General features: G+C 34.3%; 1 protein-coding gene across 1 annotated transcript; it reads right to left on the bottom strand.

Annotated features, from left to right (window-relative positions):
• Positions 1-9014: 9014 nt before the first annotated feature.
• LOC143057375 (isatin hydrolase-like) lies at positions 9015-13849 on the bottom strand. Its single transcript, XM_076230679.1, has 2 exons — positions 13572-13849; positions 9015-9756 (listed from the first exon to the last, which is right to left on the bottom strand). Exons 1-2 carry the CDS (start codon positions 13745-13747, stop codon positions 9081-9083), a joined length of 852 nt encoding a protein of 283 aa, XP_076086794.1. The 5' UTR covers positions 13748-13849; the 3' UTR covers positions 9015-9080.

Here is a 13849-nt window from a genome sequence, read left to right as displayed (position 1 = left end):
GGAGCATGAAATACATCGTAACTGTGAATCGGCTCTCAATATCGAACGATCAGAGTTAATCCGCTTTATACAAAAATCTGACAAGAAGATACTACTAGTATTTGTAACTAAATATCACTTTTCGTAAGGAAATATAAATAAAGCTTTGCGTAAACATTATAAACAACTACTTCGCAATGCGAAATGTAGAGAGCTATTCCCAAAACCACCAATGGTGGCGTATAGTAGACATCGGAACTTAAAATAAATACTGACTAGATCGGTAGTCAAAGCTTATTATAGCATGAAGGATTGGTTCATGACCCCTGAAGAAGCACTCACCCTTCATAAAGAAAAACCTCATGCATGTATCGTCATGATCAGATGAAGCATCGGCTATTAAATTAAGACATAATAAGAAATAAATATGTATAAGGCTAGAGGTCGTCTTAACATGCAAGTAAAATTCATCTTTAAAATGTATGAAAACGTATGTTCAAAAGTCAACACTAATCAGATATATCTTGATATGAGTTCATAAGTCAGTTCTGGCAGAATATTTGTAGCCAACACGTCGTAAAGAGGTCCACAGTAGTACTTTCACCGTTAATTTTACAAGTTTTGTATTTTGTTCAAGAAGGAAGTCCATCTTCTCCTTTTCATATTTCCCGCGAGCTGGTGCTTTTACATTTAGAGTTCTCATCTCTATGCATGATGTTGTTTGCAGTTCAATAACACATCGACAAAGACAAAAATGTTATGATGGCTAGCGTAAAACTGCTCGTTCAGGTGGGCACGAAAAGACTCGGCACCATTCGTTGTTCTCTTTTCCTCGGGGTCAGGAGGTGATGCCCAAATGGTTGGTGAAAATCTCTAATTGTCATCTATATAAAATTCCAATATATAATCGGCAAACTTCATGCATTTATCGTCAGATGAAGCATCGGCTATTAATTCAACAAAACCGTGGCATTCTTCAATCTTGTCAGTTGGCATACCAAAGAAATGTGTTAGCCATGTTTTCAAAATCAGTCAACCGGTTATATCTAGTATATTGTAGATATAAGACAAGAACCTTTTCTTTCTTAAAAAAATTAAAAAAAAAAATTTATCTAATTTATATTTACTAGAACACACCCGCAAAATCGCGGGCATTCAGAGCGTAGTTTAAAGTATCAGTATGTAAAGTGTTGTTGGAAGAATTTTGTTAAATACAGAATGACTGGAGAATTTCAGCAAAAGTATCATAAGTCATAGGTTATTGGGGACAGGGAAATGTTTTTTTTTAACCTCCACCTTTATTTTCAAAGTTCCCAATTTTTGGTTTTCTATCAATTTCAATATGAACATACATTTAGTATGTTATGAACATTTATTTAAGTAAGGAGCCTGTAATTCAGTGGTTGTCGTTTGTTTATATGTTACATATTTGTTTTTCGTTCATTTTTTGTACATAAATAAGGCCGCTAGTTTTCTCGTTTGCATTGTTTTACATTGTCATTTCGGGGTCTTTTGAAGCTGAGTATGCGGTATGGGCTTTGCTCTTTGTTGAAGGCCGTACGGTAACCTATAATTGTTAATTTCTGTGTCATTTTGGTCTCTTGTGGAGAGTTGTCTCAACATGGCAATCATACCACATCTTCTTTTTTTTTTTGTAATCAATGAATTTTGTAAAAGATTTAATGACTGGAGAATTTCAGAAAAAGTATCAAAAGTTCACATGAATAATTTTAGCGCTTATCTGTAAATAATGAACATTCATTACTGTATAAATAAAGCGTAAGTTTACTAATCGATCCATGGTGATCATTGATATAGTATACAGACCCTCTCTATTTTAATAAACTCTGTGACTGCCGTGGATAGTAAACTTGAAAATGATAGCAGATAAAATTCTGAAAATACACTTTATTCGTAGTATATGTATGGTCAAAGTATACAGAAAAACGCAAACCGGAAGTCTAATCTGACTTAAAATTTCGTACAATGACGGGACAATACCCGGATGCCTTTTTTCTCGTTTTTCTCCTAAAATAACCCAATCTGAATAATCATATGAATGGATGACAAATGCGACTATACACTGTACCTATAGGACACAGAGGCGTGTTGATTAATTTATTGTGGAAAGAAGAGAAGCGACACCAAAAATGAGGTCTTCTCGTTTAATAGTATAGACTAGAACACACCCGCGAAATCGCGGGGAAATAGAGCGTATGTAAATTGTAAAAAAAATTAAACTGACTGGAGAATTTCAGGAGCGATATCAAAAGTCAAAGGTACTTAGGGACTGGGCACATTTTTTGCCCTCCCCCTATTTTCCAAATACTGATTTTTATACCTTCTGTTTTTCTGTACTCTATGAACATGCATATATACTTTAATTACTATACAGAGAATTTCAGGAGAGGTGTCAAAAGTCAAAGGTACTTAGGGACTGGGCCCATTTATTGCCCTCCCCCTATTTTCCAAATACCGATTTTTATACCTTCTGTTTTTCTGTACTCTATGAACATGCATATATACTTTAATTAAATTACTATACAGAGAATTTTAGGAGAGGTATCAAAGTCAAAGGTACTTACATATATATATATATATATATATATATATATATATATATATATACATCAGTGAACGCCATGAATAGTAAAAATTTTGTTGATTATATGGGGAATCACTGGAGCATGAGAGGAACGCCCCCCCCCTTTTTAGGTCAGTCAGTCCCCCCCCCCTAATGAAAAGTTCTGGATCCGCCACTGTAAACTAATTGATAGTAAATAGCCAATATTATTCATTTTCGTTTTCCTCCCAAAAAAATAACCCAAACTGAAACACGTTAAGGCAGCAACCATTTGATTTTCTGGGGGGGGGGGGGGGGGGGGGGGCTATGGTTTTTTTTGGAAAAAAAAGTTTGTTTCCAGTTTTTGGAGAAAAAAATAATTTGTTTTTGATTCTGAGAAAAAAAAATTGTTTGTTTCACCCCCAGCTGCCACTATATGTAATGCTAAAATTGAAAGAAAAAAATTGTTTTCGACTTGTCGCGAAAAAAAAATAGATTGTTTTTCGCCGCAGGCGAAAAAAAAAGTTTGTACAGAAAACTAGAGGCTCTAAAGAGCCTGTGTCGCTCACCTTGGTCTATGTGAATATAAAACAATAGACACAGATGGATTCATGACAAAATTGTGTTTTGGTGATGGTGATGTGTTTGTAGATCTTACTTTACTAATCATCCTTATTGCTGCTTACAATTATCTCTATCTATAACAGTACTTTCTGTGGAAAATGTTATTGAAAATCTTCAAATTTTAAGAAAATTGTTAAAAATTGACTATGAAGGGCAATAACTCCTTAAGGGGTCAATTGACTATTTTGGTCATAGTGACTTATTTTTAGTTCTTACTTTGCTGTACATTATTGCTGTTTACAGTTTATCTCTATCTATAATAATATTCAAGATAACAAAAAAAACAGCAAAATTTCCTAAAAATTACCAATTCAGGGGCAGCAACCTAACAACCAATTATCCGATTCATCTGAAAATTTCAGGGCAGATAGATCTTCACCTGATGAACAATTTTACTCTATGTCAGATTTGCTCTAAATGCTTTGGTTTTTGAGTTATAAGCCAAAAACTGCATTTTACCCCTATGTTCTATTTTTAGCCACGGCGGCCATCTTGGTTGGTTGGCCGGGTCACCGGACACATTTTTTAAACTAGATACCCCAATGATGATTATGGCCAAGTTTGGTTAAATTTGGCCCAGTAGTTTTAGAGAAGAAGATTTTTCTAAAAGATTACTAAGATTTACGAAAAATGGTTAAAAATTGATTATAAAGGGCAATAACTCCTAAAGTGGTCAACTGACCATTTTGGTCATGTTGACTTATTTGTAGATCTTACTTTGCTGAACATTATTGCTGTTTACAGTTTATCTCTATCTATAATAATATTCAAGATAATAACCAAAAACAGCAAAATTTCTTTAAAATTATCAATTCAGGGGCAGCAACCCAACAACGGGTTGTTCGATTCATCTGAAAATTTCAGGGCAGATAGATCTAAACCTGATAAACAATTTTACTCCATGTCAGATTTGCTCTTAATGCTTTGGTTTTTGAGTTATAAGCCAAAAACTGCATTTTACCCCTATGTTCTATTTTTAGCCATGGCGGCCATCTTGGTTGGTTGGCCGGGTCACGCCACACATTTTTTAAACTACATATCCCAATGATGATTGTGGCCAAGTTTGGATTAATTTGTCCCAGTAGTTTCAGAGGAGAAGATTTTTGTAAAAGATAACTAAGATTTACGAAAAATGGTTAAAAATGGACTAAAAAGGGCAATAACTCTTAAAGGGGTCAACTGACCATTTCGGTCACGTTGACTTATTTGTAAATCTTACTTTGCTGAACATTATTGCTGTTTACAGTTTATCTCTATCTATAATAATATTCACGATAATAACCAAAAACAGCAAAATTTCCTTAAAATTATCAATTCAGGGGCAGCAACCCAACAACGGGTTGTCCGATTCATCTGAAAATTTCAGGGCAGTTAGATCTTGACCTGATAAACAATTTTACCCCTGTCAGATTTCCTCTAAATGCTTTGGTTTTTGAGTTATAAGCCAAAAACTGCATTTTACCCCTATGTTCTATTTTTAGCCATGGCGGCCATCTTGGTTGGTTGGCCGGGTCACGCCACACATTTTTTAAACTAGATACCCCAATGATGATTGTGGCCAAGTTTGATTTAATTTTGCCTAGTAGTTTCAGAGGAGAAGATTTTTGTAAAAGTTAACGACGACGGACGACGACGACGGACGACGGACGACGGACGACGACGGACGACGGACGACGGACGACGGACGCAAAGTGATGGGAAAAGCTCACTTGGCCCTTCGGGCCAGGTGAGCTAAAAAAAACCATAGCCCCCCCCAGAAAATCAAATGGTTGCTGCCTAAGCAAGTATGATGAATGCTAACTCAAAATGATAGCAGATAGCAAATTTATATACTTTATTCATAGTCTTTGTATGTTCAAGGTACAGAAAAGGAATTTATAGTAAATTATAACAAATACAGTTATTCATAGTAAATGTATACATGTAAGTATGTACAGAAATATATCCACAGTGACCGCCGTTGATTATAAACCATAGGCGGATCCCAGGGGGGGCTGGAGGCCCTGCCCCCATTTCGTTGAAAAAAATTTGTTGATTATATATATGGGGAATCACTGAAGCATGAGAGGAACGGCCCCCCCCCCCTTTTAGGTCAGTCAGTGCCCCCTCCCTTATGAAAAGTTCTGGATCCACTGTAAACTAATTGATAGTAAATAGCAAATATTATTCATTTTCGTTTTCCTCCCAAAATAACCCAAACTGAAACACGTTAAGCAAGGATGATACATGCTAGAACTCAAAATGACAGCAGAAATAAAATTTATATACTTTATTCATAGTCTTTGTATGTTCAAAGTACAGAAAAACACAAACCGGAAGTCTAATCTGACTTAAAGTTTTGTCCAATGACGGGAAAATATCCGGACGCATTCTTTTTCGTTTTTATCCCAAAATAACCCCAACTGAATGATCATAAGAATGGATGACAAATGCGACTATACATGTTACCTATAGGACACAGAGGCATGATGATTAATTTATTGTGGAAGGAGGAGAAGCGACACCCAAAATGAGGTCTTCTCGTTTAATAGTATAGATAATTTACCAGGTAAATTTCCGGAAAAGTAATAAATACATATTGCGGAAACGTATATATATACTTTAAATTTCGGGAAACGTAGTAGTTGGGACTTTGAAAATTAGCGAAAACGCAATACGCCAAGACATCTATCATTCACAACTGGAAGTTGAAAACCTTTTATGTTAGAATACCTTGTAATGTTGTATATTATGTCAATAAAAAAACAAACAAACATAAAACAATAAACAAAAAACGATTTTTTTACAGGCTTAGATAAGTTTTATTCTCCGAGATGCATATCAAGAATTTCCGTTGACAGAATTTCAAGTAAAGATACGAGATTGATCTGTTAAAGGTATTAACTTACACCCCTGTCTCCATCAAAAGTTTTTTTTTAATCTGGAAAATTGGTAACAACCTTATTCTGACGAGAACGTTATTGTCACATTCAAGCGTGTTTGAGTCCAATGCTTTTTCCTTTAGCTGTATAAAATAAAAAGCAAAGGATATAAATTATCAGCTCGCTTCAGATTCCATGATTTTTATATTTTAAAGTTGAATGTTGATATAATAACATAAAATTCATAATTTAGTAAACCTAATAAATCGGTCAGTTGAAATACCTTTTGTAATGAGTCACCAAAGCAGTATGCACAATAAAATAACCTTATGCTGATATAATTGTCAAAGTGTAGTGCGCACTTTGTTCTTGTCAATCCAGTTGTTTTTCTTTACCATGAAAGCTAAATTTAAGCATACTAATGATCTTACTTGTGAAACTGTATTATACAAATAGATTTGACTTGAAGTCAAACACACCGTTTTAGAAACCCCTTAAAATTCTGCCAACACTCTTAACGACAGACTTTAAGTTTCAATCTTGAAATCGCAATGGGAAATTTGGTTTTTTGTATGTTATCTGATGCTATTAGTCATCAATTGTCTAACATATTCTAGTATAATAAAATAAAGGGCTGCGCTTTAGCGCATGATACGCCCGTTGTTTGAAAGACGACGGGCGTATAAAAATGGCAAAAAAGACTACAATGACAATGAGGAGCAGCAAGAAGATAACAGGGAAAGTGAAGATGGTGAAAGTGACTCTACTGAAAGTTATGATCTAAATGAGGAAGTAGGTGATGAAAGTAAGGATTTCATTGACGACGGGCGTATAAAAATGGCAAAAAAGACTACAATGACAATGAGGAGCAGCAAGAAGATAACAGGGAAAGTGAAGATGGTGAAAGTGACTCTACTGAAAGTTATGATCTAAATGAGGAAGTAGGTGATGAAAGTAAGGATTTCATTGATGATGAAGATAAAGATTTCATTGATGATGAGGAGGTCTCTTCTGAGAATGAAAATGAGGATTTTTCTGATGATGAGGACAGTGATTACAGTGAAGAAGACACTGATGATTAAACCTAGTTCAGCTTTTCAATATTTAGCATAAACAAGAATGTGTCCAAAGTACACGGATGCCCCACTCGCATTTTCCATGTTCAATGGACCGTGAAATTGGATAACAAATATAATAAGGCAATAAAATTAGAAAGATAATATCATAGGGAACATGTGTACTTAGTTTCAAGTTGATTGGACTTCAACTTCATCAAAAACTACCTTGACCAAAAACTTTAACCTGAAACATGCACTTTTATTTTCTATGTTCAGTGGACCGTGAAATTGGGGTCAAAAGTTTAATTTGGCTTTAAAATTAGAAAGATCATATCATAAGGAACATGTGTACTAAGTTTCAAGTTGATTGGACTTCAACTTCATCAAAAACTACCTTGACCAAAAACTTTAACCTGAAGCGGGACAGACGGACGGACGAACAGACGAACGGACCCACAGACCAGAAAACATAATGCCCCTCTACTATCGTAGGTGGGGCATAAAAACAAATATCATTAACATTGGCATATAACATAGAAGTCTTCAATGCAATATAAGGAAAGTGATATATGATTATGGGTTTTAGTAATTCTATGGCTGATTTCCAAATTTTATAGTACAAAAAACATGTAGTTTGAAAGAAGGTAATTTTCTTGGGGTATATTGCTCATAGTTAGATTCTGTTGAACACAGTAAGGAATCCATACTAAATTATACAAAGATGTATGCAAAAGTTGTTCAAATGGTGCTTAATATGGTGGATAATGATTATTACCTTTTTATTGTTTAGAATATTCACAAGATGATCATATTGATAAATGTTTAGGAGACTTGATTTCCTTATTTTTTTCATAAAATGACACCCTTTAACATTTAAGGAATATGTAGTCACATGTTAGGATTTTCATGTTGTCACTTGTTCACTTATTATGTGCTATTGTAGACTAGTTATGTTTTTTATTGCGCTCAACCCTTCCACCGAAACCGAACTGTATAAAAAAGCTGGAATGCTAAGGTATCATTTGTGATTTCATTGCAACCAATTTTAACAAGAATAAAACATCCTATATGCAAAAACAGTATTTGATTTTTATCCATAGCTTAGATAGTAAAAATGTTATCATAAAATGACATATGCCTCAGGGAACAGTTAGTATCTCAGGAACTGCTAATGTGCTTTCATCCTTGCAACCATTCAATAATAGTACAAACGTATGACATTCATGGAACCTATTTTTTACAAGAAATTTAATGTTTTAAATTGAACTAAAGATTTTACAAATTTTATGTTTTCATCAGATTTTATTAAGTATTATTTGTTACAGCAATAGATATAAACAATTCACCAAAGTTTCATGGACATTGGTGAAAGCCTTTTTGAGTTATTGTCCGAAGTGTTAAAAATCCCCCTTTTTTTATGAATAAAGCCCCATAAATCCAAAACTTAAAATCTTAAATTTATAAAAATTGAAAGGGAGCTTACATCAATAGATATAAACAATTCACCAAAGTTTCATGGACATTGATGAAAGCCTTTTTGAGTTATTGTCCGAAGTGTTAAAAACCCCCCTTTTTTTATGAATAAAGCCCCATAAATCCAAAACTTAAAATCTGAAATTTATAAAAATTGAAAGGGAGCTTACATCAATAGATATAAACAATTCACTTAAGTTTCATGGAAATTGGTGAAACTGTTTTTGAGTTATTGTTCGAAGTGTAGACGACGGACGGACAGACGGACGGACGGGCGGACGGGCGGACAACGGTATACCATAATACGTCCTGTCTAAAAGACGGGCGTATAAAAAATTAGGCCCGGAGGAAAAGGGGGGGGGGCAATTTTAGCAAACAGAAATCTGCCTGTTTTTATTGAAACATATAGAGTCAGACGACCTTTTTTCTCAAATATCGGTCATTTATACAGAACTGTTGCCGATTTGACGAATTTATTGAATATTTAAACATGCTTTGATGATAACAATTCACTCCAGTCTTTCAAACGATTTGGATAAAAATGCACAAAGCGCACATTAACAATACAAAACTAAGTCCGTGTGCACATCCAGAACTCGTATCCTTGATGGGAACAGTTGCAAATATTCTTGCAGGACCTCCGCTTCCATCGTATATCTTGGTCACGGCTACAAAAATATTACTCCCTGCTTCTGGAACCGCATCTAGATTTGCAACATTTTCTGCACCCGGAATATTGGCTTGACCTAAGAGAATATGAACTGGAAATGTTTTAGATTGTCCAAAGTCATTTGACGGTGTGTCTACACCAATGACGTTCACTGAACGTTCACTAATAAGCCATTCGATTGTTTTTTCATGCCAGGAGGGGAAGTGAAATGTACTTGAATCTGTAGGACTGTCTGTATTGAATACAAGGGATGCGTTCGGGTAGCGCTCGTGCCAACCTGAATTCATAATGACAATCGCTTTTTCTGGAATCTGATTGTAAATGCTTTCCCATTGTTTTAAATCATCAATCGATACCTGATAATCGGCATTCCTCGCTGCTTTATTCTTAACTTTAATTATTACTCCCGGACCGATCAAATTTTCTATCGGAATGTTATGTGTCCGATGTCTGTCTTTGTAAAAATGTGAAGGTGAATCCAGATGTGTTCCACCATGTTCTGCTGTACCAAAGTAGTTACTTTCATACCTAAAAAACGTTTTGAAAAAGACTGATTCTATATATTTAAAGAAAATTATGTACTAAAAATCAAATGTTTTTAAATTGTGTAGCAATTTCAAAAAAATATTAAAATATATTTAAATTTACCTTTTAAGATTAAGGAGCATGCACGTTTTTACCTAGGAATATTAATGACATGGACATGATTTCCTAGGAAAACTGGTTTAGGGACATGAATTTTATTAAATATTAATGCACTCTTTAACAATACTACAACATAAAAATTGAATTTCCATTGTTTACATGTAAAGAATTTGCTTCATTAAATATTCCTTTTTAAATAAAGGACTGGGACGTTTTTACCCAGGAATATTTATGAAATGGACATAATTTCCTAGGAAAATTAGTCTGGGGACATACATTGTATTAAAAAAGTTGATATACAACTCTTAAACAATATTAAAACATAACATTTATATTACCTTTTTAAAATTAATGGGCATGGACGTTTTTATCTATGAATATTAATGACATGGACATGATTTAGTCAAAAATATAAATACACAACAATATTAAAACATAACATTTAAATTTCCATCGTTTTAATGTAAATGATTTAATTCATTCATATTTTCCTATAAAAAAAGGACACAGACGTTTTTTTAATACCTATGAATATTTATGACATGGACTTGAATTCCTAGGAAAATTAGTCTGGGGACATAGATTACTAACATCGGACTAAAAATGCTAGTAAATTAAAAACCAATTGTTCAGAGAACAATTGAAGGTCTTTCCACCTCGTTAATAAAGAATGAAATTTAAAACAAGAGTGCACACGCTAAAATGTCTCGCCTTCTATACTAATTATTGATATTATGTTGATACATGTAGTCCTAAGTATAAAGCTAAGCTTTATTACAACTGTCACATAAACTTAACATTAACCAAGTTAACTAAACAAAGACCAATGAACCTTGAAAATGAGGTCAAGGTCAGATGAACCATGCCAGGCAGACATGTACAGCTAACAATGCTTTTATACAACATATATATAGTTGACCTATTACTTATAGTTTAAGAAAAATAGACCAAACCACAAAAACTTAACACTGTGCAATGAACCGTGAAAATGAGGTCACGGTCAAATAAAACCTGCACGACTGACATAAAGATCATAAAATATTTCCATACACCAAATATAGTTGACCTATGGCATATAGTAATAGAAAAAAAGACCAAAACTCAAAAACTTAACTTTGACCACTGAACCATGAAAATGAGGTCAAGGTCACATGACATCTGCCCGCTAGACATGTACACCTGACAATCATTCCATACAACAAATATAGTAGACCTATTGCATATAGTATGTGAAAAACAGACCAAAACACAAAAATTTAACTATAACCACTGAACCATGAAAATGAGGTCAAGGTCAGATGACACCTGCCAGTTGGACATGTACACCTTACAGTCCTTCCATACACCGAATATACTAGCCCTATTGCTTATAGTATCTGAGATGTACTTGACCACCAAAACTTAACCTTGTTCACTGATCCATAAAATAAGGTCGAGGTCAAGTGAAAACTGTATGACAGACATGAGGACCTTGCAAGGTACGCACATATCAAATATAGTTATCCTATTACTTATAATAAGAGAGAATTCAACATTACAAAAAATCTGAACTTTTTTTTCAAGTGGTCACTGAACCATGAAAATGAGGTCAAGGACATTGGACATTTGACTGACGGAAACTTCGTCACATGAGGCATCTATATAAAAAGTATAAAGCATCCAAGTCTTCCACCTTCTAAAATATAAAGCTTTTAAGAAGTTAGCTAACACCGCCGCCGCCGCCGCCGGATCACTATCCCTATGTCGAGCTTTCTGCAACAAAAGTTGCAGGCTCGACAAAAACGGTGTTTGAAAATGTCACTCCTGGTCCATGTATTTAAATTTGTTATTTCAAACTGATATTAACACATAAGAATTCTTATTTTCATAGCCTTCATAGGATTAGTCTGAAATAGGCTCTTTCCGGTTAAAATACGGTCATTTCCGGTTGACCTGTTAAATGTTGAAATGTCTACAACCAAATGCAAAAGACTTTATTGTTTTATAAAGAACCAGTAAGGGTACAATCAACAGTTTTTTCTATGACGTCATATTTTGAGGGACCACGCATAAGTGACCCTTAGTGGTGGACTGATTAATAAAGATACTTGTATAAAACTAGATATCACTGGAATCAGAATGTTCTCTAGTTTATAATTAAATGAAAATTAAAGTGTACTTTTAATATATTAAAAAAATTCCACCCAAAGAACATATGGGGGAAAAATGCCTAATTTGAACATAAAAAACCTGAAATCAGGTCATGTACATACCCATGAAGACATGATCCATGCACATTTTACATAATCAAAACTGTAGGAAATTTATAGGTTTTTACCTGGCATTTAAAAAAAATCTTGTTTCCTGCTTCGAAAAAAGCTACATTGGCTGCAAATAAGTTTTCAAGTTTCACTGCCAAAAAAAACAAAACAGGATGTTTACAGTGTTGTCTCCCCTCTAAACATGTATACTTAATATAATTTTTAAAATTATTTCAATCATTCAATCTGTTTTTATTGAAAGCTAATTAACTAATTTATACAATCAAATACAAAAAACATGATACTGTTTCACCAATAAAGTAACCTCTGATGGTTACTTTTAGTCGGGGAATAACCCTAGTTTTTTTTTTATACGAAACTGTTTATAGCATCATAAGAACTTTAGCAAAGGTCAAAATCTAGAACGTCAAATTGACCTTTGACCTTGGCCTCTATTTCAAGGTCAAATGTCAGTGATCTCAAATCGAAAGAACCCAGTCCAGGTCATTCGCTTGTATGGTTGCAGAATAATACTGATTTTAAATACATAAGGGGAGAAAACTCCTAAAAGGGTTGACCAAAACACTTCGACTTAAGGGATCTACCATTTGATTTTTATGGGGGGGGGGGGGGGGGGGGGGGTGGCTAGGATGAAAAATTTTGTCCAGCATTTTTTTTTTAGTTGTAATCTCTGTCCTGCCTTTTTATTTTTCACTCTATTCGGTCCTGCCTTTTTTTATTAGTTTATCCTGACTTTTTTTACCTAAATTGTCATCCTGCCTTTTTTTTTGCAAAGTGGTCATCCTGCCTCTTTTTGTTACTCAAAACTCTTGTCCTGCCTATTTTTTTCAAATTTCATCCTAGCCCATGACCTTGACCTTTGACATTGGCCTCAATTTCCTCTAAATATACCAAGGACTTCATGTTAAAAGACTTTAGGCCTCTTTGACTTATAATGTATGAATTTATTCAACACATCACCTATGTTAAATTTTCGAAGGGAAATAACTCCCATGATATGTCATTCGATCACATCAGTTAAACTTAACCAACACATTCTTAAGAGTAGACAAACAATTTGGTGAAAACAGTTTGTTGAAATCTTTTACGATTTCAGAGAAATAAAGATAACAAGAAAAAAGGGACGCGGGAAGATAACTCCTATAAGAATAAGTGTTTGATTGCACAGGGTGAGTTTTGAAATCCCTGTCATTGTACGATATCATTGGCCAAAAATCCTCTCGATATGTTGTAAAATAAAAAAAAAAGCATCTCAGACGGCAGTAGAAAAAAGTAGAAAGACCTAATTATGTAACAATGGACTTTTTATACTAGTAAAATTTGTCCGCCCAGACATATTTTACCAGGCCGAATTTATCGCTTACACGACATGTATATATGTTACATTCATTACTAACGCCCGAAGTTAAAGTTAAAATGTATTTTGATTTCACTTACCAAAAGCCGCCGGTCGTATTCCCACGAGCTAGGATTGTAAAGTTATATTCTGGATTTCCGGGCCAGTATATTGTTGTATTGCTGTGATCGTGTGTAAGGTCCACTACTTTGAAATCCAATGATAATCCGCTACAAATGTGAAGGAGAAAAAACATAACATGTGTTTGTGGTCGCATATTTAACGTCCAGCTGTGGTCGAATAACAATACTCAATGAATAGATCTACCTTTATCATATATGATCATAAGTGCCCTGAGCAAGTACGACATACACAACTA

Source organism: Mytilus galloprovincialis, chromosome 13 (genome assembly GCF_965363235.1).
Source record: "Mytilus galloprovincialis chromosome 13, xbMytGall1.hap1.1, whole genome shotgun sequence".
Taxonomy (NCBI): domain Eukaryota; kingdom Metazoa; phylum Mollusca; class Bivalvia; order Mytilida; family Mytilidae; genus Mytilus; species Mytilus galloprovincialis.
The sequence above is the reverse complement of the archived record's forward strand: the minus strand, read 5'-3'. Positions and strand labels throughout refer to the sequence as shown.

Coding starts and splice junctions, on each gene's coding strand:
- LOC143057375 (XM_076230679.1), bottom strand. CDS start 13,747: ATGCGACCACAAACACATGTTATGTTTTTTCTCCTTCACATTTGTAGC. Junction 9,757..13,571: donor AATACGACCGGCGGCTTTTG/GTAAGTGAAATC, acceptor AACGTTTTTTAG/GTATGAAAGTAACTACTTTG.